Genomic DNA, 23,385 nt, shown 5'->3' on the forward strand with positions numbered 1-23,385 from the left:
TAATAAAATCTAAGATTTTAAAGATTTTACTAGGAATGATGAAGATTGTTGTTTTTTTCTGTTTGTAAATAGGGCACAGTCTTTGTAAACTACCCCTGTAATTTTGATGGTGCAAAATGTGCCATTTTTAAATATATAAAACATTGGTTCCAATTCTGTTCTGTAAGAAAGTCCTGTGTATCTTGTAAAGAATGAAGGAATAATGGATAGCCTGCAATGTAAACAGTATAACAGTCATCACAGTACGAAACATGCCAATTTCAATGTACATGACATGTAAAGTCATATTATTTCACTAAAACTATAGTGTGATAAGAAAACTATATATGTAGTTGTTAGCTGTTCTGATGTCATCTATTGGGTCACCTGCCATACAGCGCTTTATTCAATATCTTGGGTTAATCCATCAGTATACGCTAACAGCTTGCCTTCTTTCGATCTGCCTGACTTCTAGTTTACCAGGATGCTGCCAAGCTCTATCCAATGAAGACTAGCCTTCCCTAGAAAAGGGAGGGGTGGTAGCTATTGGAGTAACAATCCCCCTCCTCCTCCTCTTCGCCTTCCTGTCTCCTCCATTGCACATTCACAATAGCTGGTACATCAGCTGCCAAACCTGGACCAACTGTGAGCGGATGACACATAGCCTTGCTGCACATATCTTCTACAGGCATGTCCACTCTGCTGAGGACTAATTAATATAACACATCCCAAAAATGAGGGATTGCAGCATCTTCAAGGGCCATTCAGTGCACTGTAAAAGTGCCATGTTCTCCGGGATTTAAATGAACCATTTTAGAGATGTTCTCCAGGCAGATGAGGACTGAGCTGGAAGACGTTTCTGCATAGACATTTTTCATGTTTATTTACATTGCATTAAGCTAATTCTTCCCTTAAGAAAGGTAGGTTTTCAATGGTTAATATAAATGCTTGACCTAGATGTTTCCTGGTAATAATATGATTTTGTAATAGAGTCACATTCATCTATGGATTAGTGGATGTTGAAGGTGAAGATACATTTAGTAAATCTGCTATGTGAAATACTCAATATATTCTAATGTATCCATCATACGAAAGATAAAGGATGAGTGCAAATACGAGGCTAGCATGTGAATAGTGAATAGTGATATTGGTGGTAGAGGGCCTTTGTTAATTTTGTCGTTTAGCTGGGCCTTTAGGTTTAGTCCCGAAATCAGTGAGCAATCAAAGAAAAATGCATCCTTACAGTTATGGGAAAAGATGATTTAGGGGTCTAAATGCATAGAAATATATGAATTTATTAAAGAGATTTGTTCTCTAATTATATATTTGTACTGAGGATCCTAGCCATTACAAGATGGCATCGATATGTATAGATAAAGAAGTTTTCACCAATAGCTCACACAGACAAAACATGAGATTAGTGAGACTATGGAGGTCATAGGACGTATGGTGATTTCAAGGGGCCTGGATTTCTCTTTTTAAAAGTAATACTATTACATCTTCTACAGTATGTCCTAGTTTACAGGAGATAGGCCATTAATCCATAGAAATGTGCTGCACCATGACAGAAGTAAGGAGGGAATCTTTCTCAGTATTAGAAGGTATATTAATAGTAACTGTCTCAAAAAGCTTTTGCTTCCCTTTGGGTCATCATGATGCAATAATGTGGGGTAACAAATTGATAGATTATTTTTCCCCATTCACTAATTCACTTATGACAAATGACATTGTACCTGTTTTAACCTTTTTTTAGGGTTCTAAACTTAAATTCCTATAATACCCGCTGAACGGCACAAAACAATGGGGACAACAGAGGCAACATTGCGTATGGAAAATGTTGATGTGGAAGTTAAAGAAGAATGGCAGGATGAAGACTTTCCAAAGTAAGTTCTTTTATGTATAAGCTGCTAAATGAAGTTATATAATAGAAGAAAATTAGATTATTAACATTCTCCACAAAATATGAACTCAGAATTATCTAAAGACTAAAACAAACATGATCCTGAAAGCAAGCTGATGTAAAATGTAGAACATGTATTTTGTATGCCTACTGAAATGCTTGTTGGGTGCGAAAGGTGAGTGGACCCTCTGGGCCACAGTACAGAGTACACATGAGGAGCGTGACTACGCACACACCTGGCATTCACCAGAGCCTTTGATGGTGAGGGTGTAGTTGGCTGTCAGTAGCCACAAGGTGCCACTCAGGGAGACTCAGTGTTGTGACTGTTGGCCCCAGGGGTACGAACACTCACAGTCTCTGATAAGATAGGTGCAGCCGGGATGGCTGATGTGGCAGGCACAGCTGGTATGGATGAGTGCAGCAGTAGGTATGGCAGATACAGCTAGTACGGACTGTTGCAGCAGCGGGTATGGCAGATACAATTGGTACGGAATGGTGCAGCAGCGACTCCGTCAAGTATTGGAACACAGACAGGTATAGTGATACAGCACACAGCAATACAACAGTATCAGGACAAGGGACTGTGCGGTGACTTTTAGGTGTATCTGTGTTACACCTACAAGTGATGAGCAAGAATTCTCACCACTGTTTGTTACTCAATCATTACTCGTTACCCCACCTTGCATGTTTTGTGGCTGTTAGATAGCCAATCAACATGCAGGGATTGCCATCCATAAACTATAATGCTGTAGTCATGTTGACCATAGGCATTACTGCCTATAAGAGACCTTACAATTTGTTGTGCAACTTCTCCTTAGTATGCCAATACTCCATATGTGGTGGAAAACTACTTTTTGGGTGCACCATATGACTCAGATGGGAAGGAGCACCATTTTGGCTGGATTAAATTGGCAGATGCTATTGTCGCGGGCGGAGGAGGGGACGACGCGCTCTCCCACTGCTGCTCGGGTCCGGCTGCCGCGGCTGCTGCGGCCTGCTGCTGCTCGGTGGCTCGAGCGATGGGCCGGATCCCAGGGACTCTAGCGGCGCTCCTCGCCCGTGAGTGAAAGGGGATTTTGGGTGTGGGGATTGGTTATTGTCCGTGACGCCACCCACGGTTGTGGTGATTTGTTGACACCACCGCTGCTCTGTATGGGGATCCCGGGAAGGATGGTATGGAGCAGCCAGTTGTTGTGTTGCCCCTCCGTGGGTAGGGGTTGGTGATCCCGGGGCCCAGTGATTAGGTGGGTGATGCAGGGCTTGGTGGGCGCAGGGACGCGGGGGCAGCGCTGTGCCTTGCGGCACTGTGGTACTCACTCAGCCTGAGACGTTGACACAGTTTCCGGCAAAATACACGGCTGGAAAGACGGTTCCCACGGACGGCTGCACTTGCTTTCCCCAGTCGGTGACGGTCCCTCTGTCCTGCGATGGTTGCGATGGGTTCCCACCGGTAACCCGCTCCCCGGCTTGGATATGGGCCGGAGGAGCCCTACTTTGCCCGCAGGCGCTGGCCCTGAGAAACTGGTGCCCTGGTGGTAGCGGTGTCTTTCCGTTACGGTTGGACTGTTGCCTTCAATCGGGACTTGGTTGTTTGGAGACAGACGTCCCCTTCACTGACGGATTTGGCAAATTATGGCGACTCCTAGCCTTGCCGGGATCCGAGAGGCCCCTGCCCTGGTGCTGACTGTTCTTCGTATACTGCTCCAGACCGCCGGGCCACTACCCGTCCGCGGTCCTTCCAGCAACCTCCGAGCAGTCCCCCTCCAGACTATCACCGCCGTCTGCTGACCTTGCTGTCACTGTCCTGGCACACAGCCGGACCAACTTCAGGCTTTACTACTGTCACTTCAGCTTCTCTCTTTAGCTTCACTACTACTTCACTTCTACTTTCACTTCACTTCCCTAACTGTTCTCAAGCTCTTCCCTGAGCTGACTGCTTACTCCTTCCACTTCCTCCTCCAAACTCTAACTGCCTGGTTTTCCCGCCTCCAGGGCTGTGAACTCCTCGGTGGGTGGTGCCAACCGCCTGGCCCACCCCCTGGTGTGGACATCAGCCCCTGGAGGAAGGCAACAAGGATTTCTGGTTAGCTTTGGTGTTCCTAACTGGGGTGTAGGGTGTGGTGGTGTGATGACCTGTGACCCCTGGCTTGCCCAGGGCGTCACATTATGTCACATTTGAAGAGTCCCCTGACATGACAAAACAGCAGAGCCCACTAGAAGTGACCCCATGTGATCCCAATTAACAGCCTGACCACCACCAGGTTGCTCAGGCACATGTCATCAAAGCAACCGACTAGGTGGGGCTGTGTCCACAATTAGTGTATGAGAGTGACACCACTGCCTCTTTCCCTGTGCTATGTGCTTGCAAATCCCCTGTCCAGGATGCAGACGTGGATGCCTCCTGCCCTGCACCTGTCGTTGCACATTCGCAATCACCATTAGCAAACATGTCCGATTCTTTGTCACAGCTCAGTGTTCAGCTATCCCTACTCCAAGCCTTTATGATAGTTTCTAGAAGTGGAAAGGGTTAATTGCTGTGCTGCTGTACAATAAAGATAAGTGATTTATCTTCAAGATGTGACTTTATTCTATGCTGTCGGAGTTAAGGGGGCTTTACACGCTGCAACATCACTAGCGATCTTGTTAGCGATGTGACACGCTAGATCGCAGATGCGATCTGCCGATCGCACATGTGACCGGTGCTATAAAAATGACCTATGTGCGGTCTCGGCAGCTCGCATCTGCGATCTGGCGTGTCACATCGCTAACGAGATCGCTAGCGATGTCGCAGCGTGTAAAGCACCCTTTACTCTTCTTCCTCAGGATCATCACATTTACATATGGTACTGTACAGTGTCATATATACAGTATATATAGCAGGAGAAAAGACATGATACAGCCAACCTTTAAGTCAGCTGATCCATGCAGCATTTGAAACATGAGATAAAGAATCTCTTTCACAGATAGTATACTAGAAACATGTACATGAGATTTACACTTTGGGGGAACTTGGGGTTAAAATTATTAGAACCAAGAAAAATAATTTGTCTCTGACTTGTTTGGAGATCTCCTTGGTCTTCATGGTGTTGTTTGGTTAGTGTACCTGGTGCTTAATGGTGTTGCAGCCTCTGGCCTTTCATAAAAGGTGTGTATATACTGATATACCACATGACACTTGGGGTACTTTGCACACTACGACATCACAAGCCGATGCTTGCGATGCTGAGCGCGATTGTCCCCGCCCGCGTCGCAGCAGCGATGTCTTGTGATAGCTGCTGTAGCGAACATTATCGCTACGGCAACTTCACATGCCCTGCAACGTCGCTCTGGCAGGCGAACCGCCTCCTTCCTAAGGGGGCGGGTCGTGCGGCGACACAGCGACGTCACACAGCAGGCAGCCAATAGAAGTGGAGGAGCGGAGATTAGTGGGACGTAAACATCCCGCCCACCTCCGTCCTTCCGCATAGCCGGCGTGAGCCGCGGTGACGCAGGTAAGCTGATGTTCCTCGCTCCTGCGGCTTCTCACGATTTGTGCTGCCGCAGGAACGAGGAACAACATCGTACCGTCGCTGCAGCGAAATTATGAAAATGTTGGACACTACACCGATGATATGATTACGACGATTTTGTGCTCGTTAATCGTATCAAAAAGGATTCACATACTCCGATGTCGACAGCGACGCCGGATGTGCGTCACTTTCGATTTGACCCCAACGACATTGCATCTGCGATGTCGTAGTGTGCAAAGTACCCCTTAGGCTATGTACCCACGGGACAATGTACAGTTAGGTCCAGAAATATTTGGACAGTGACACAAGTTTTGTTATTTTAGCTGTTTACAAAAACATGTTCAGAAATACAATTATATATATAATATGGGCTGAAAGTGCACACTACCAGCTGCAATATGAGAGTTTTCACATCCAAATCGGAGAAAGGGTTTAGGAATCATAGCTCTGTAATGCATAGCCTCCTCTTTTTCAAGGGACCAAAAGTAATTGGACAAGGGACTCTAAGGGCTGCAATTAACTCTGAAGGCGTCTCCCTCGTTAACCTGTAATCAATGAAGTAGTTAAAAGGTCTGGGGTTGATTACAGGTGTGTGGTTTTGCATTTGGAAGCTGTTGCTGTGACCAGACAACATGCGGTCTAAGGAACTCTCAATTGAGGTGAAGCAGAACATCCTGAGGCTAAAAAAAAGAAAAAATCCATCAGAGAGATAGCAGACATGCTTGGAGTAGCAAAATCAACAGTCGGGTACATTCTGAGAAAAAAGGAATTGACTGGTGAGCTTGGGAACTCAAAAAGGCCTGGGTGTCCACGGATGACAACAGTGGTGGATGATCGCCGCATACTTTCTTTGGTGAAGAAGAACCCGTTCACAACATCAACTGAAGTCCAGAACACTCTCAGTGAAGTAGGTGTATCTGTCTCTAAGTCAACAGTAAAGAGAAGACTCCATGAAAGTAAATACAAAGGGTTCACATCTAGATGCAAACCATTCATCAATTCCAAAAATAGACAGGCCAGAGTTAAATTTGCTGAAAAACACCTCATGAAGCCAGCTCAGTTCTGGAAAAGTATTCTATGGACAGATGAGACAAAGATCAACCTGTACCAGAATGATGGGAAGAAAAAAGTTTGGAGAAGAAAGGGAACGGCACATGATCCAAGGCACACCACATCCTCTGTAAAACATGGTGGAGGCACCGTGATGGCATGGGCATGCATGGCTTTCAATGGCACTGGGTCACTTGTGTTTATTGATGACATAACAGCAGACAAGAGTAGCCGGATGAATTCTGAAGTGTACCGGGATATACTTTCAGCCCAGATTCAGCCAAATGCCGCAAAATTGATCGGACGGCGCTTCATAGTACAGATGGACAATGACCCCAAGCATACAGCCAAAGCTACCCAGGAGTTCATGAGTGCAAAAAAGTGGAACATTCTGCAATGGCCAAGTCAATCACCAGATCTTAACCCAATTGAGCATGCATTTCACTTGCTCAAATCCAGACTTAAGACGGAAAGACCCACAAACAAGCAAGACCTGAAGGCTGCGGCTGTAAAGGCCTGGCAAAGCATTAAGAAGGAGGAAACCCAGCGTTTGGTGATATCCATGGGTTCCAGACTTAAGGCAGTGATTGCCTCCAAAGGATTCGCAACAAAATATTGAAAAAAAAAATATTTTGTTTGGGTTTGGTTTATTTGTCCAATTACTTTTGACCTCCTAAAATGTGGAGTGTTTGTAAAGAAATGTGTACAATTCCTACAATTTCTATCAGATATTTTTGTTCAAACCTTCAAACTAAACGTTACAATCTGCACTTGAATTCTGTTGTCGAGATTTCATTTCAAATCCAATGTGGTGGCATGCAGAGCCCAACTCGCGAAAATTGTGTCACTGTCCAAATATTTCTGGACCTAACTGTACCTGCAGACTTTGCCGCAGGTTTGTCTGCAGGTTTCCCGCAGCTGCTCCCTGGAAACCGCAGCTACCCATTGCTTCAGGATTCAAGCATTTGTGTTGCGGTAAACCTGCGGGACAAGTGCGGAAATACCTGCGGACGTCCCACCCTCTATCTCCATAGTAGAAAGGCGGGACATCTGCAGATATTTCTGCATGAATAATTGACATGCAGTTATGTGCGGCTGTGGGAAATCCGCAGCATATTCTGCCGCCGCACATACCGCAGCATTCATACAGCACTCCCCAGATCCCATAGGATAACATGGGGAGTGTCTGTACTTGCGGTAACCTGCAGATTTATCTGGAAAATCCTAGCCTTAGATTGCACACAGGTGGATTTCCTACTTCCTTTCACATAGCATGTGATGTTTGAAGGTACCGTATTTTTCGTTTTATAAGCAGCACCAAATTATAAGACGCACCCCAAATTTAGAGGAATAAAAAGGTAAAAAAAAATATGGGGTCTGTTTTATAATCCGGTGGTGTCTTACCACTGAGCTGGGGCTGCAGGCTCTGCTCTGTCCTGGCTCTGCTCTGTACAACTCTGCTTTGTCCTGGCTCTGCTCTGTGTGGCTCTGCTCTGTCCTGCCTCAGGGGTCCCCAAACTACGGCCCACAGGCCACATGAGCCCCCCTGAGGCCGTTTGTCCGGTTCCCGCCGCACTTCCGGAAGGGGCACCTCTTTTATTGGTGTTCAGTGAGAGGAGCACAGGATGCATCTGCATCCTGATGAAGGTGACAAAATGCGCGTCGGAGGCAGGAGATAAACACATGGGCCAGTAGTCATTTTGATAAGTAAGTGTACAGCATTTGGTTCTTTTTATGTGCAATAAATAGAGTGTTGATGACATATAGACCTGCAATACTTAATATCTTTTATGAAACTGCTATTTGATAGTACACTTTTATAAAGCATTTATTATAGCTAAATGTAATGTTGGCAGGTGGCCATACACGGGCAGGTGTTGTTTATGAAAAGGCACTTTTGCACTTTAGAATATAAGTCCATGTATTTATTATTTATATTGTAATATTGACAAGTTTTAGCACTGCTACAGGGCTTTGAGATATTGGGCAAGTTTGTACATGCATGTGTATATATATATATATGTACATGGGCATATACGAGATATGTGTGCATAATTAGTGATAATTGTTAAGTATTTTTGTACTCTGGTTCTATTTGTTTACAGCCACATTGGTGGTATTCTCTTTTTTTATAATGTCATGTTTTTTAATGTAAAAAAAAATTGGGGGGAAATTGTGTCTGAAGGTTGACAATTTCTTTGGTTCTCCTTCCTTAATCGGGATTGACATAGAACTGGGAGTCTGTTTTGAGTTTTTGATTGTAAAGTTTGTGATGACACATTAACAGATAAGAGAATTTTTATTACATATACAGTATATATATATATATATATATATATATATATATATATGTACACACACACAGTACAGACCAAAAGTTTGGACACACCTTCTCATTTTCTCATTCAAAGAGTTTTCTTTATTTTCAGGACTCTGAAAATTGTAGATTCACATTGAAGGCATCAAAACTATGAATTAAAACATGTGGAATGAACTACTTAAAAAAGTGTGAAACAACTGAAAATATGTCTTATGTTCAAGGTTCTTCAAAGTAGCCACCTTTTTGCTTTCATTGCTACTTTGCACACTCTTGGCGAGCTTCAAGAGGTAGTCACCGGAAATGGTCTTCCAACAGTCTTGAAGGAGTTTCCAGAGATGCTTAGCACTTGTTGGCCCTTTTGCCTTCACTCTGTGGTCCAGCTCACCCCAAACCATCTCGATTGGGTTAAGGTCTGGTGACTGTGGAGACCAGATCATCTGGCGTAGCACCCCATCACTCTCCTTCTTAGTCAAATAGCCCTTACACAGCCTGGAGGTTTGATTGTGGTCATTGTCCTGTTGAAAAGTAAATGATGGTCCAACTAAGGCTACTTTCACACTTGCGTTGATCGGCTTCCGTTGCTATCCGCAGCCTTGAGGAATTACGGTAACCATTGCAGGAAACTGTTATATTCCTCACAGACTTCTATTAGCTACGGGTAGCAACGGATGGTCTTGCGTTGGATCCGCTGCACGACGCAGCTTTGTTATTTTGCCGCAGCGTCGGGTGGAAGGAACGCTGCATGTAGCGTTTTTTGTGTTGTTAAAATAGCGCACCTTGACGGATTCCGTTGGAATACGCCACGGTGTCTAATGATTGTCTATGGTGGCAGTTTAAACCGCTATGCGCTAAGCGGCAGAATCCGCTGACTGATTTCGTCACGTTCTACTGCGCATGCTCAGCATGTCCAGCAGAACGATCAAAATCGTTTAAAATCACTCCTGGTCTCTGTCCCCCCCTCTCCCTCCCTCTCTCCCCCTCTCTCATACTCACCGATCACGGGTGCGACGCTGCAGAGCTCTCCCACTGCTCCGGCGGCTTTTCCTCTTTTGAAAAAGCCGGCCACCCATTATTCAATCTCGTATTCACTGCTGCCCCCGCCCACCGGCGCCTATGATTGGTTGCAGTCAGACTGGCCCCCAAGCTGGGTGACAGCTGTCTCACTGCAACCAATCACAGCCGCCGGTGGGCGGGTCTATATCTTGCAGTACAATAAATAAATAAATAATTTAAAAAAATGGCGTGTGGTCCCCCCCAATTTTGATACCAGCCAAGGTAAAGCCACATGGCTGAAGGCGGGTATTCTCAGGATGGGGAGCTCCATGTTATGGGGAGCCCCCCCAGCCTGAAAATATCAGCCAGCAGGCACCCGGAATTGCCGCATCCGTTAGATGCGACAGTCTCGGGACTCAACCTGGCTCATCCCAAATTGCCCTGGTGCGGGGGCAATCGAGGTAATAAGGAGTTAATGGCAGCAGCCCATAGCTGCCACTAAGTCCTAGGTTAATCATGGCAGGCGTCTCCCCGACATACCTTCCATGATTAACCTGTAAGTGAAAGTAAATAAACACATACACTCGAAAAAATCCTTTATTTGGAATAAAAGAAAAAAAACACCCTCTTTCACCACTTTATTAAAATCCCCAAATACCCCTCCAGGTCCGACGTAATCCACACGAGGTCCCGCATCCAGCTCTGCTACATGAAGGTGACAGGAGCGGCAGTAGAATACCGTCGCTCCTGTGAGCTCCACGCAGCAACTGAAGTGTATCGCGCTGTCAGCGGGGACGTCACTGAGGTAATGCCGGTGTGTGTTTGCGGTGATGATGGGTGCGGTAGTGCCGGTGTGTGTGCGGTGAAGATGAGGGCTGTAGCATCGGGATGTGTGCGGTGAAGATGTGGGCGGTAATGTCGGGATGTGGGCGGTAATGTCGGGATGTGTGCGGTGATGTCGGGATGTGTGCGGTGGTGTCAGGATGTGTGCGGTAATGTCGGGATGTGTGCGGTGATGTCGAGATGTGTGCGGTGATGTCGAGATGTGTGCGGTGATGTCGGGGTGTGTGCGGTGAAGATGTGTGCGGTAATGTTGGGATGAGTGCGGTGAAGATGAGGGTGGTAATGTCGGGATGTGTGTGGTAATGTCGGGATGTGTGCGGTGGTGTCAGGATGTGTGCGGTAATGTCGGGATGTGTGCGGTAATGTCGGGATGTGTGCGGTGATGTCGAGATGTGTGCGGTGATGTCGGGATGTGTGCGGTGATGTTGGGGTGTGTGCGGTGATGTTGGGATGTGTGCGGTGATGTCGGGATGTGTGCGGTGATATCGGGATGTGTGCGGTGATGTCGGGGTGTGTGCGGTGATGTCGGGGTGTGTGTGGTGATGTCGGGATGTGTGCGGTGATGTCGGGGTGTGTGCGGTGAAGATGAGGGCTCTCTCTTAGCTAAAGAAAACTTAACGCAACGCGTTATTTCACTGGAATCCGTGGCCTTTATTATCACACTTTTTGCAAGACATCCATCACATGCGTTACACAACGCATTGTGACGGATGCTGTTCAACGCAAGTGTGAAACTAGCCTAAACGCAAATCGGATGGAATAGCACGCTGCTGCAAGATGCTGTGGTAGGCATGTTGGTTCTGTATGCCTTCAATTTTGAATAAATCCCCAACAGTGTCACCAGCAAAGCACCCCCACACCATCACACCTCCTCCTCCATGCTTCACGATGGGAACCAGCCATGTAGAGCCCATCCGTTCACCTTTTCTACAAAGACACGGTGGTTGGATCCAAAGATCTCAAATTTGGACTCATCAGACCAAAGCACAGATTTCCACTGGTCTAATGTCCATTCCTTGTGTTCTTTAGCCCAAACAAGTCTCTTCTGCTTGTTTCCTGTCCTTAGCAGTGGTTTCCTAGCAGCTATTTTACCATGAAGGCCTGCTGCACAAAGTGTTCTCTTAACAGTTGTTCTAGAGATGAGAACGTGTGTCCAAACTTTTGGTCTGTACTGTATATATATATATATATATATACTGCATATATACAGTACAGACGAAAAATTTGGACACACCTTCTCATCTATAGAACAACTATTTAAAGGAGACTTTGTGCAGCAGGCTTTCATGGTAAAATAGCTGCGAGGAAACCACTGCTAAGGACAGGCAACAAGCAGAAGAGACTTGTTTGGGCTGAAGAATACAAGGAATGGACATTAGACCAGTGGAAATCAGTGCTTTGGTCTGATGAGTCCAAATTTGAGATCTTTGGATACAACCACCGTGTCTTTGTAGAAAAGGTGAACGGATGGACTCTACATGCCTGGCTCTCACCGTGAAGCATGGAGGAGGAGGTGTGATGGTGTGGGGGTGCTTTGCTGGTGACACTGTTGGGGAGTTATTCAAAATTGAAGGCATACAGAACCAGCATGGCTACCACAGCATCTTGCAGCGGCATGCTATTCCATCCGGTTTGCGTTTAGTTGGACCATCATTTATTTTTCAACAGGACAATGACCCCAAACACACCTCCAGGCTGTGTAAGGGCTATTTGACTAAGAAGGAGAGTGATGGGGTGCTACGCCAGATGACCTGGCCTCCACAGTCACCAGACATGAACCCAATCGAGATGGCTTGGAGTGAGCTGGACCGCAGAGTGAAGGCAAAAGGGCCAACAAGTGCTAAGCATCTCTGGGAACTCCTTCAAGACTGTTGGAAGACCATTTACGGTGACTACCTCTTGAAGTTCATCAAGAGAATGCCAAGAGTGTGCAAAGCAGTAATCAAAGCAAATGTGGCTACTTTGAAGAACCTAGAATATAAGACATATTTTCATTTGTTTCACACTTTTTTAAGTATTTCACTCCACATGTTTTAATTCCTTCAATGTGAATCTACAATTTTCAGAGTCCTGAAAAAAAAGAAAACTCTTTGCGTGAGAAGGTGTGTCCAAACTTTTGGTCTGTACTGTATATATATATATATATATATATATATATATATGTGTGTGTGTGTGCGGCACCTCTGAGTATATCAGGGTGCCACAGGGTACTGCAATCCTGATTCAGGGCCTACCCCCCATGGTTCCAGATTCCCAGAAACCGGTGTCATTACCATCAACACAAATCCCAATCACACCTCACATCATGACCTGTCAGACACACCAGTGGCTTGATCAAGCTGGAATAGGGCCACCCACCTAGGGGTCAGGCAGACTGGTGGGAGGGTGGAATTAGGCAGAGAAGTGAGAGCCTTCAAGTAGTGAGGAGCTGGAGTAGTATCTCCTGGGGAGCTAGACTGAGGTTGAGACACAGATGGTGGTCCGGGACCAGAGCAGTCGGGGACCAGTGGCAGTGATATTGGACGGGTGCGACGGACATAGTCTAGGAGGACTGTCGGCATCAGAAACCCAAAAGAACTGACCGGTACCGAGCATGACGGGGTACAGGTCCCTAGGTCAGGAGCCGATTCAACATCCTGATAATTAACCTGTGAGGGAGAGTATCTTTATGAACTTCCCTAAGAGCTCAGAGATTGAAGACGACAGCACACCACGGGGGATAGGGCTTTCCAGTTAAGCGGTCCACTAAAATCCCAAGTGCCAGCCATCAAGAGCACAGCTACACTAAATACAGTAAGTAGGGCCCTAACAGCTTCAAGCCAAGGGGCCACACGGAGCACTAAATTCTGCACGGAGGTGGCTCCGGATTACAAAGTGACACCGGTGGGAGCGGACACCTGGACGGGCTCCCCATAGTGACTGTGATGCACAGAGACTTTGGTTTATCTTCAATGTGAGTGTCTGCTTTATAATCCTCATCCAGCACCACGACTTCCCACAGTGAGTGCCCTGGTTCCCCTGCACTCTGCGCTCCCAAATATCCCACAAACACCCCAGAGGCCTGGGCCTTCCCTACCCCCGGAGGGACTGAAACCTTGCTGCTCCACACCATCTGCCCTGGTACTCCTTCCGGCAGCGGCGGTACTCCCATTACCGCAACCCGCAGGTGGCATCACGACCCTCTCCCCTGTAAATAATCCCCTTCTCAAGGATCAGAATGTCTGCAAAGCCCGGGTCCAGACCCCTCGAACCACAAACACCCCGGATCCGAGCACCCCGGTCAACACACACACATATATATATATATATATAAAATATATATATACTTACATATATACACACACACAATATGATCATAGCATCTTTGTATCTTGTGTCCTATTATCTAAATCAGGGGTCCTTAAACTACGGCACGCGGAACGCATGCGGCCCCCTCAGGCCGTTTATCCGACCACTGCCACACTTCCGGAAGGGGCACCTCTTTCATTGGTGGTCAGTGAGCATAGGGGGATCAATATGGATAAGTGGGAGCATATCGTGGCAGTATGGATAAGTGGGAGCATAGAGTGGCTCGATTTTTAGAAAATGAGCGACGTGTCAGCGATGAACGAGAAGAGTATTTCTGCTCGTTCATAGCTGTCACACGCTACGATATAACTAACGATGCCGGATGTGCGTCACTTACGACGTGACCCCGCCGACATCTCGTTAGATATATCGTAGCGTGTAAAGCCCGCTTAAGTCATAGAGATTCACAGGTGTAACAAGACACATAGTATAAAAATCTAGATAGACCAATAGGATATTGCTGCTTGGAATAAAGAAATGTATTATAAGGGCAATTTAATATCTTTTGAAGCACAATTATTTTAATTTAATATTGAATATTTTTTACAATTGATTATCATATCTTGAAAAATGAAAACGCTACTTGTTGCAGAAAATGGCGCAAAAAATGCGCCACTTTTTTGGACAAACTTCTGAATTTTTTTAACCCCTTAGATAAAAGTAAACCTATACATGTTTGGTGTCTGCGAAATCGTACTGAGTCATCACACTGAAACATCAGTCTTACCACAAAGTGAACATGGTGAATAAAATATCCCAAAAATAATCATGGAATCGCACTTTTTTGCAATTTTTCCGCACTTGGAATTTTTTGCTGTTGTCCAGTACACTATATGCTAAAACGTATGGTTTTATTTAAAAGCACAAGTCGTCCGACAAAAAACAAACTATCATATGGCAAGATTGATGGAAAAATAATAAAGTTACGGCTCTCAGAAGAAGAGGAGCAAAAAAACGTAAAATGGAAACTCGCCCGGTCATGAAAGGGTTAATAGAGTACCCGAAGCGTCTGTGCTCTAATAATAAGGATTTTTTTGATGAATCTACTAATATTAAAAAACGATTACATGCTAGAGCAGGGGTTGGGAACCTATGGCTCGCGAGACAGATATGGCTCTTTTGATGGCTGCATCTGGCTCGCGGACAAATCTTTAAAAATAATATACCGTATTTTTTGGTTTGTAAGATGCACTTTTTTCCCCAAAAAACTGGGGGGAAAATGGCAATGCATCTTACAAACCGCATATGGCTTACCAAGGCGGTAGTGGTGGCGCAAGGTCGGCAAGACTGCGTTCTCGTGGAGTGCCACGGCAGTGAGCCCGCAGTAGCCAATGGACTGCGGGATGCTTTAAATCTCCCGCAGTTGACAAGATCAACTTCAAGAAAATAGCCATGGAAGCTGCGCATGGGCAGATAGGACTCCACAGCCATTTTCTTGAAGTCCATTGCGTCGATCTGCGAATGTGCCGTGTCCATTTTTTGAAATTGATCTGGTCAACTGCCTGAGATTCAAAGCAGCTCGTCGGCAGATTAATGGCGCCTGCCGCTGTGACACCCCACAAGCCCGTATTGCCGACTCTCCGCACCTGGACACTCTTGAGCCACACACCCCCACCCTCCGTGCCTGCAGCATTGCCTACCCTGCCTCCTGGGACCTTTTGAGCCGCTCCACCACCGCCGCTCCCCCAGTGAGTATGGCTCTCATGGAATTACATTTTAAAATATGTGACGTTCATTGCTCTCTCAGTCAAAAAGGTTCCCGAACCCTGTGCTAGAGGATATAAAAATATATCTATCAATGAAGCATTCAAAAAGGTAGATAATAAAAATAGGAAGTTCATTTTTGAAAAAAGTAGTGGAAAAACTAATAAAAATAAAAAGGAGTATATAACTACTTTTAGTAATCCATACAGTCCCAAGTTTAAAGAAATAAAAAAAAATCATTAATAAATGTATACTTATTTTGTTTCAGGATTCAGATTTAAATAGTTTTTCACTCGCACAGTGGTGGAGACTGGCATAAGAAAGTTTTACTAAGGCCTCTTTCACACGTCAGTGATTCTGGTACGTATATGACAGTTTTTATACGTACCAGAATCACAGACATACACAGACCCATTAAAATCAATGGGTCTGCGCACACATCAGTGATTTATCACTGACTGTGTCTTCGTGTGGCGTACACGTGTGTCCATGTGCTCCGCACAGAGACATGTCCATTTTTTTCTGGCATCCCTTATGTCCCACAGACCACACTATGGTGTGATCCGTGAAACACGTACCAGAAAAACACATACATTGATAATAAAAAGCTTTTTATACTTACCTTCTCCAGCGATGCTGTCTTCGGCCTCTGCTGGCTGCTGCTTCCTGCCCGGCTAATTACTGTCATGCATATTCATTTATGCAATGCACCGCACAGCCGACCCGGAAGTAGCTGCAGAGGTGACACAGCGACGGTCGGAGGCAGTCTATGAACTTCCAGTAAATCAAGTCAACAATAATAATATATCCAAAAATGCAAATACTTTATTCATAATCAGACGCACAGAACTCAACCTTGCTGAGACATCCCATAAAATCACCCCACAACCCATGAAAACAAGGCAGTGTGGATCTTATCAGCATGTGTGACGACCTGGACTATCCAGGTAGTCCCAGGTAGACACAACAACACTATACACCCCCCTTCCCAGTTAGGTAACATCAGTAAAACTAAAAGCCTTGTCACCACCCTCCAGGTTTGATGTCCACATCAGGGGGGGTGGAGCCAGGCGGTTGGCTCCAACCACCGAGGAGTTAACAGGCCTGGAAGCGGGAATCTTGTAGTCAAGTTCAAGGGAGTAGAGAGAGTGGTTTTGACAGTGAAGGAGGGAGGTTGTGTCCAGAAGCAGACCTGTTCTCAGGCCAGCCAAAGACTACTCCGGTGGCTGGGTTGGAGCCCAGTCACCATTGGCAAGGAGGCAGACGGTAGTGGCCGCCTGCAGGAGACCGGGAATACGACCGGTGGAACCATAAGGGACCGGGACAGGGTAGTGGCCCGCCGGAACCGAACCGGGGAGCCAAGTGGATACCGGAGCACCAGGCAGGGTACTCAGACCCCGAACTAGGCTAGAAGCCACCACCATAGTCAAATTAACTGATTGCGGGCTGGACCTCAGGGGTTCATTCCCACCTAAGTCCCGATTGAAGGCAACAGCCCAACCATTCCGGATAAGTGCCACCACCAAGGGCCAGAGATCCAAAGGGCCAGCGTCTGTGGGCAATCGGGCTCCTACGACAGATACACGCCGGGGAGCGGACTACCGGTGCCTAGGCACAAGAGTCAAGATTCACATATAGAGGTGCAGGAGAAAAGCGGACATTACCAACCTAACCTGGGAAAAGCTGCAGCCGGCTGCGGGCCCCATTCATCACTCCGTTTGGTTTACCAGTGACTCCAGTGTCTTGTGTCAGAGTGAGTACACCAGTGCCATCAGGGACCGCGCGGCGCTGTACCGCAACACTACACCCTGAAACCGGGCCCCGGTCCACCGGACCCCGGGACCAACATCCCCTACCCACGGAGGGGTCAACACCTAGCTGCGCTACTACACCGCTCCCGGGGGCCCCTACACCTTCACTGCAGCGGTGGTGTCCGCAGTCACCACAAACTGTGGGGTGGCGTCACGAACTATCACCTCAAATCCAAACACCCCAAACCCCCGCGTGTAGCGCCAACTCCCTTGCAGAGCGACGTGACCCCCGGGTCCGTGAGAGGCTCGAGCCACCACTCGCAGTGCGAGCACGGATCCGAGCGGCTCGGCGGTCGCAGCCGAGCCCGCGGGTGGTACACATGTACAGTGACATGATGGTAGCATGTACAATTATAAAAGGCATTAACAACAACATTAATATAAAAGGTTATGCATAAGGGCCACAGTGTGTGTATATATATATATATATATATATATATATATATACACACAGTACAGACCAAAAGTTTGGACACACCTTCTCATCTCTAGAACAACTGTTAAGAGGAGACTTTGTGCAGCAGGCCTTCATGGAAAAATAGCTGCTAGGAAACCACTGCTAAGGACAGGCAACAAGCAGAAGAGACTTGTTTGGGCTAAAGAACACAAGGAATGGGCATTAGACCAGTGGAAATCTGTGCTTTGGTCTGATGAGTCCAAATTTGAGATCTTTGGATCCAACCACCGTGTCTTTGTAGAAAAGGTGAACGGATGGACTCTACATGCCTGGTTCCCACCATGAAGCATGGAGGAGGAGGTGTGATGGTGTGGGGGTGCTTTGCTGGTGACACTGTTGGGGACCTTTCAAAATTGAAGGCATACAGAACCAGCATGCCTACCACAGCATCTTGCAGCGGCATTCTATTCCATCTGGTTTGCGTTTAGTTGGACCATCATTTATTTTTCAACAGGACAATGACCCCAAACACACCTCCAGGCTGTGTAAGGGCTATTTGACTAAGAAGGAGAGTGATGGGGTGTTACGCCAGATGACCTGGCCTCCACAGTCACCAGACCTGAACCCAATCGAGATGGTTTGGGGTGAGCTGGACTACAGAGTGAAGGCAAAAGGGCCAACAAGTGCTAAGCATCTCTGGGAACTCCTTCAAGACTGTTGGAAAACCATTTCCGGTGACTACCTCTTGAAGTTCATCAAGAGAATGCCAAGAGTGTGCAAAGCAGTAATCAAAGCAAAAGGGGGATATTTTGAAGAACCTAGAATATAAGACATATTTTCAGTTGTTCCACACTTTTTTAAGTATTTCATTCCACATGTGGTAATTCATAGTTTTGATGCCTTCTATGTGAATCTACAATTTTTAGAGTCATGAAAATAAAGAAAACTCTTTGAATGAGGAGGTGTGTCCAAAATTTTGGTCTGTACTGTGTACATATATACAGTATATATATATATATATATATATATATATGAACCATACACATAAATACATGCTCTGAGCAGAAAAAATAATTAAAAACCTATAGTACAAAATAGGAAACTGCCCACAGAGATTGCCATAGCAAACCATAACACAAAGGCCCTGAAGTACTAACTAGTAAGTGCCATATTACGTGTGACGATATAGAGACCACACTGCCCAGTGCCCCAACACGTGATTCGCTCATGACTTCATCAAATGAAATTTACTTTTGCCTTCAGACCACCTGTTTTAGTGCCCATACATGGTGTCCAGCTTGTGCTTCCAGCAAAATGCATCCTGTAGATTGTTAGCTGGGCTCTCCCCATTACAGTGTCGGGGGAGGGGGCCAGTTTCCCCCATCACAGGGGCTGCTCGGGGAGATTGTGCCCGGAACCGGTGACTTCACCTCGGTGGCTCGAGTGGGCTGGACCCGGGGCTCGAGCAGCGCTCCTCGCCCACGAGTGAAAAGGGGAGAGAGTTGGATTTTTGGGATATATGTAGAGTTCGTGACACCACCCACGGGTTGTGGTGATGGTGGGCACCACCGCTGCTGGTGATGGGGGTTACCGGGAGCGATGGCGGGGAGCAGCTAGGTGTTGACCCCTCCGTGGGTAGAGGCTGTTGGTCCCGGGGCCCGGTAGGAGGGAGGGTTCCGTAGGATGGGTTTTGGCAGGGTGCAGGGTTGCGGTGCAGCGCAGCGCGGTGCCGGATGGCACAGGTGTACTCACTCAGACACAGATGGACAGAGTCTCTGGTAAACCAAACGGCTGGATGGACGGGGCCCGCAGCCGGCTGCGGTGTTCTCCCTGGACGGGTTGCTGGTGGCTGTCGTTTCCCTGCACCTGTGTTTTGTATCTTGACTCCAATGTCTGGGCACCGATAGTCCACTCCCCGGCGTATATGTGCCGGAGGAGCCCGTTTGCCCGCAGACGCTGGCCCTGTGGATCTCTGGCCCTTGGCGGTGGCGCTTATCCGGAACGGTTGGGCTGTTGCCTTCAATCGGGACTTTGGTGGGAATGAACCCCTGAGGTCCAGACCGCAATCAGTAAATTTGACTAAAGATTGGCTTCAAGCCTAGTCGGGGTCTGAGTACCCTGTCTGGTGCTTGGCTCCAATCGGCTCCCCGGTTCGGTACCGGCGGGCCACCGCCCGACCCCAGTCCTACGGTTCCGCTGACCTTCACCAACTCCTGCAGACGGCCACCACTGTCTGCTTACCTTGCTGGAAGTGCCTGGGCTCCAACCCAGACACCAACAGTTGCACTCATCACACTCCACCGTCCACAACTGGACTCTCTGACTGCTCACTCACTACTCCCTGACTGACAGTACTGTTGTGTTTTCCCACCTCCAGGCCTGTGAACTCCTCGGTGGGCGGAGTCAACCACCTGGCTCCGCCCCACCTTGTGTGGACATCAACCCTGGAGGGTGGCAACAAGGATTTAATGTGTGACTGGTGTGACCTGTCCAGGGAAGAAGGTGTATGATGTTGTATCTGTGACCACCTGGCTAGGCCAGGGCGTCACAAAAGTAATGCCAAACACGTAATCGCTTACTCAGAAGCCTGGTGTATGTGTCGCTGTTCAGAGAGGATTAGTGCGCATGACCGGAAGTGCAAACGACTTCTGATCATGGGATGCATACACCCGGCGTCAATGGAGCTCAATGCTAACAGGTACAAAGCCGTGCTTTGCATAACGCTGGGCAATATAAAGCATGTTAGCACACCCACAGGGGCGTGCTAACATGCTATGTGGGGCGACTAGCCAGGGAAGTAACGCCCATGTGACTAGTCGCAGCCCTCATTAGCATATCATAAATGATCTTTAGAAATACTTTTTCTAAAGATCTGTTTATGTGTACTAGTATGTACAGGGACAGTTAGAGAGGGATTTTAGATATTCTAGATATGCACCCAAACCTGCTTGTGGTTCTGGGTGAACTTGGGAGAGTTATGTCACACAAAACAGTTAATAACATTTACCACATCTACTTTACATCAACACTATTTTTGGAAACATAAACTTTTAACCCTTCTAACTTCCTAACAAAAAAAATATCAGCAATTTCTAATTTTTCCTATAGCACTGTGACAAGAATATAATGAACATTTTACTTTTTCCCACAAAAATGTTACCTTAGCCCCAAATTTTGCATTTTCACAAGGGTAACAGGAGAAAATACACCATAGAATTTATTTTGCAATTTCTCCTGAGTGCACCACGGTACCCGATATAAGGTGGAGAACTACTATTCGGGCGCACAGCAGGGCTCAAAAGGGAAGGCGCGCCATTTGACAATTGGAAAGCAAAACTGGCTAGCATAGATAACGGATGCCATGTCGTTATTGCAAAGCCCCTAATGTTCCTAAATAATAGAAACCTATAAAAGTCACCCTATTTTGAAAACTAGACCCCTCAATTTATTGTGAGAAAAGCATTCAGCCCTTTTTTTAAATGCTGCTATAGTGTCTGGATTGATGGTGGTCTCAAAGCTGAGCTATATGTGAGTATCCTACAAGATGAGTTACTTCAAACACTTGAGTACTGTCGTTATGAAAACGACACATAGTGTTCCAGCAGCACAATGACCTCAAGAATAAGTCAAGATTGGAGAAGAAATGAGCCAATGACAATGAAGTAGAGGTGCTAGTTTAATCCCCACAGTCCCCAGATCTGAACCCAATCAAACACTTGTGGGTAGAGTTGAAGAATAAACTGTATATATACCTAAGTGAGTCGACCAGTATCCACCAACATTGGAAACATGTACATGAGACCCGGGATCAGATTTTGGTCAAGACACAGTAGAATCGAGACCATGCCAAGATAGATTGAGGCAGTGTTGAAAGCCAAAGGTGAATTTACAAAATACTAACAAAATCATAAAAATTAAAATTTAGGTTTATAGGAGCAAAACAGTAACAATGCAGTGACATGACAAGAATGTGCATAACTAATTATATGATAAATAATTGCAAGTCAAATTTACGTATGAGATAGCCAAGATGATTGGCTATAAAATGAAGGTAGTCTCACGCTTAAAGCTGTAGTGGATGGTGAGATATAGACCCTGAAAGTCAAAAGTCCAAAACATTGGTACCATTTTGCAGTGTATCTTTCATAAATCATTGCCGGTTGTCAGTTAATATATTATTCTATGGAATATATTTTTCCTGGTCATCTCTCATAATGCTATCAAAACATTTTCGCACCACTGATGTCAGCCTAACCGGTAGTTGACTGGATACACTCACTTACCATTGTTAAATGTCGGTAGCATGGCAGGCATATTCCAATTTTGTGACTCTAAATCTGTAATTGCTCCAAAGGTTCTAAAGGTTAATTTCAATTGGCTATTTGTGAGGTCTTCATAACTGCAGCTGCTGCATAGCCTTGGCTTTTTTTCTTATTTGTACATAATGAGTTAGTGTGTTCTACAGGAAAGACTTTGTCTAATTACTATTCATTCACTTAAGCAGATGCAGTGTACAGCTTGAAACTGATGTAAAGACAAGTAGAGAGATAAATTATCAATACTATTCATTCATGTTGATAGGATAAAAATCACATGTACTGTGAGTTATCATTAATAATATTTTTATTACAGGAAATGACACATAGCAAATATTGCACAGTCTCTGGTCCAAGAAGTATGCCTTACATTTTGTCGGCATGTTAACTATGCATAAGGCTCGATTAAGACCCCAATAATATGGCAGCAATCACAATTTCTCCCACGGTTCTACTGAACAAAAGTTAGCTGTTTGTTTGGTTAAATATATGATAGATCCATGCATTGTAGCTCTAATACAAGGTTCTCAAACTTAGCTGGGTATTTGGGCTGAATGTAGAAAAAAATGAACTTGGGGGGCTGTATTTCTCTGCGGACAAAGTGACATTTTTAGTGATACCATATGCACATTTTTAGTTTATTTAAGTTTATATATACAAAACATTTTTAATGGTAAAAAAAATGTTCATGCTTTATTTTGAACTTTTATTTTTTTTTTATATATATTATTTTATCCCCTTCTTGTAAATAATATCATCTGACATCTTGTAGTAATATGCGCCATCCTGTTCCCCTTCTTGTAGTAATGTTCCCATCCTGTTTCCCTTGTAGTAATTTGTCCCATCCTGGTCCCCAGTTTGTGATGTTTCCATCATGGTCCCCTTCTTGTAGCAATGCTCCGATCTATGCCCCCATCCTTTAGTAATGTCCCCATCCTAGTCCTCATCCTGTATTAATGTCCCCATCCTTATCTTCATCCTGTAGTAATGTGCCCATCCTGGTCCTCATCCTGTAGTAAATCCATGTCTTCATCGTGTATTAATGTGCCCATCCTTGTCCACATCCTGTAGGAATGCCCCCAACCTTGTCTTAATCCTGTAGTAATGTGCCCATCCTTCTCCCCTTCTTGTAGTAATGTCCCTATCCTTGTCTTCATCCTGTTGTACTGTGACGATCTTTGTCCCCTTTTTGTAGTAATGTCCCCATCCTGATTC

The 23,385-nt window shown here is 45.9% G+C and overlaps 1 protein-coding gene across 1 annotated transcript in view; it reads left to right on the forward strand.

Moving 5' to 3' along the window:
* The first annotated feature begins 559 nt into the window (after positions 1-559).
* ATCAY (ATCAY kinesin light chain interacting caytaxin) overlaps positions 560-23,385 on the forward strand; it is a 168,948-nt gene continuing 146,122 nt past the window's right edge. Inside the window, exons 1-2 of the mRNA XM_075352540.1 lie at positions 560-899; positions 1,733-1,862. Coding sequence (XP_075208655.1) covers positions 1,780-1,862 — 83 coding nt within the window. The 5' untranslated portion in view covers positions 560-899; positions 1,733-1,779. The remainder of the gene's footprint in view (positions 900-1,732; positions 1,863-23,385) is intronic.

This window comes from Anomaloglossus baeobatrachus, chromosome 1 (genome assembly GCF_048569485.1).
Source record: "Anomaloglossus baeobatrachus isolate aAnoBae1 chromosome 1, aAnoBae1.hap1, whole genome shotgun sequence".
In the NCBI taxonomy this organism is placed as follows: Eukaryota; Metazoa; Chordata; class Amphibia; order Anura; family Aromobatidae; genus Anomaloglossus; species Anomaloglossus baeobatrachus.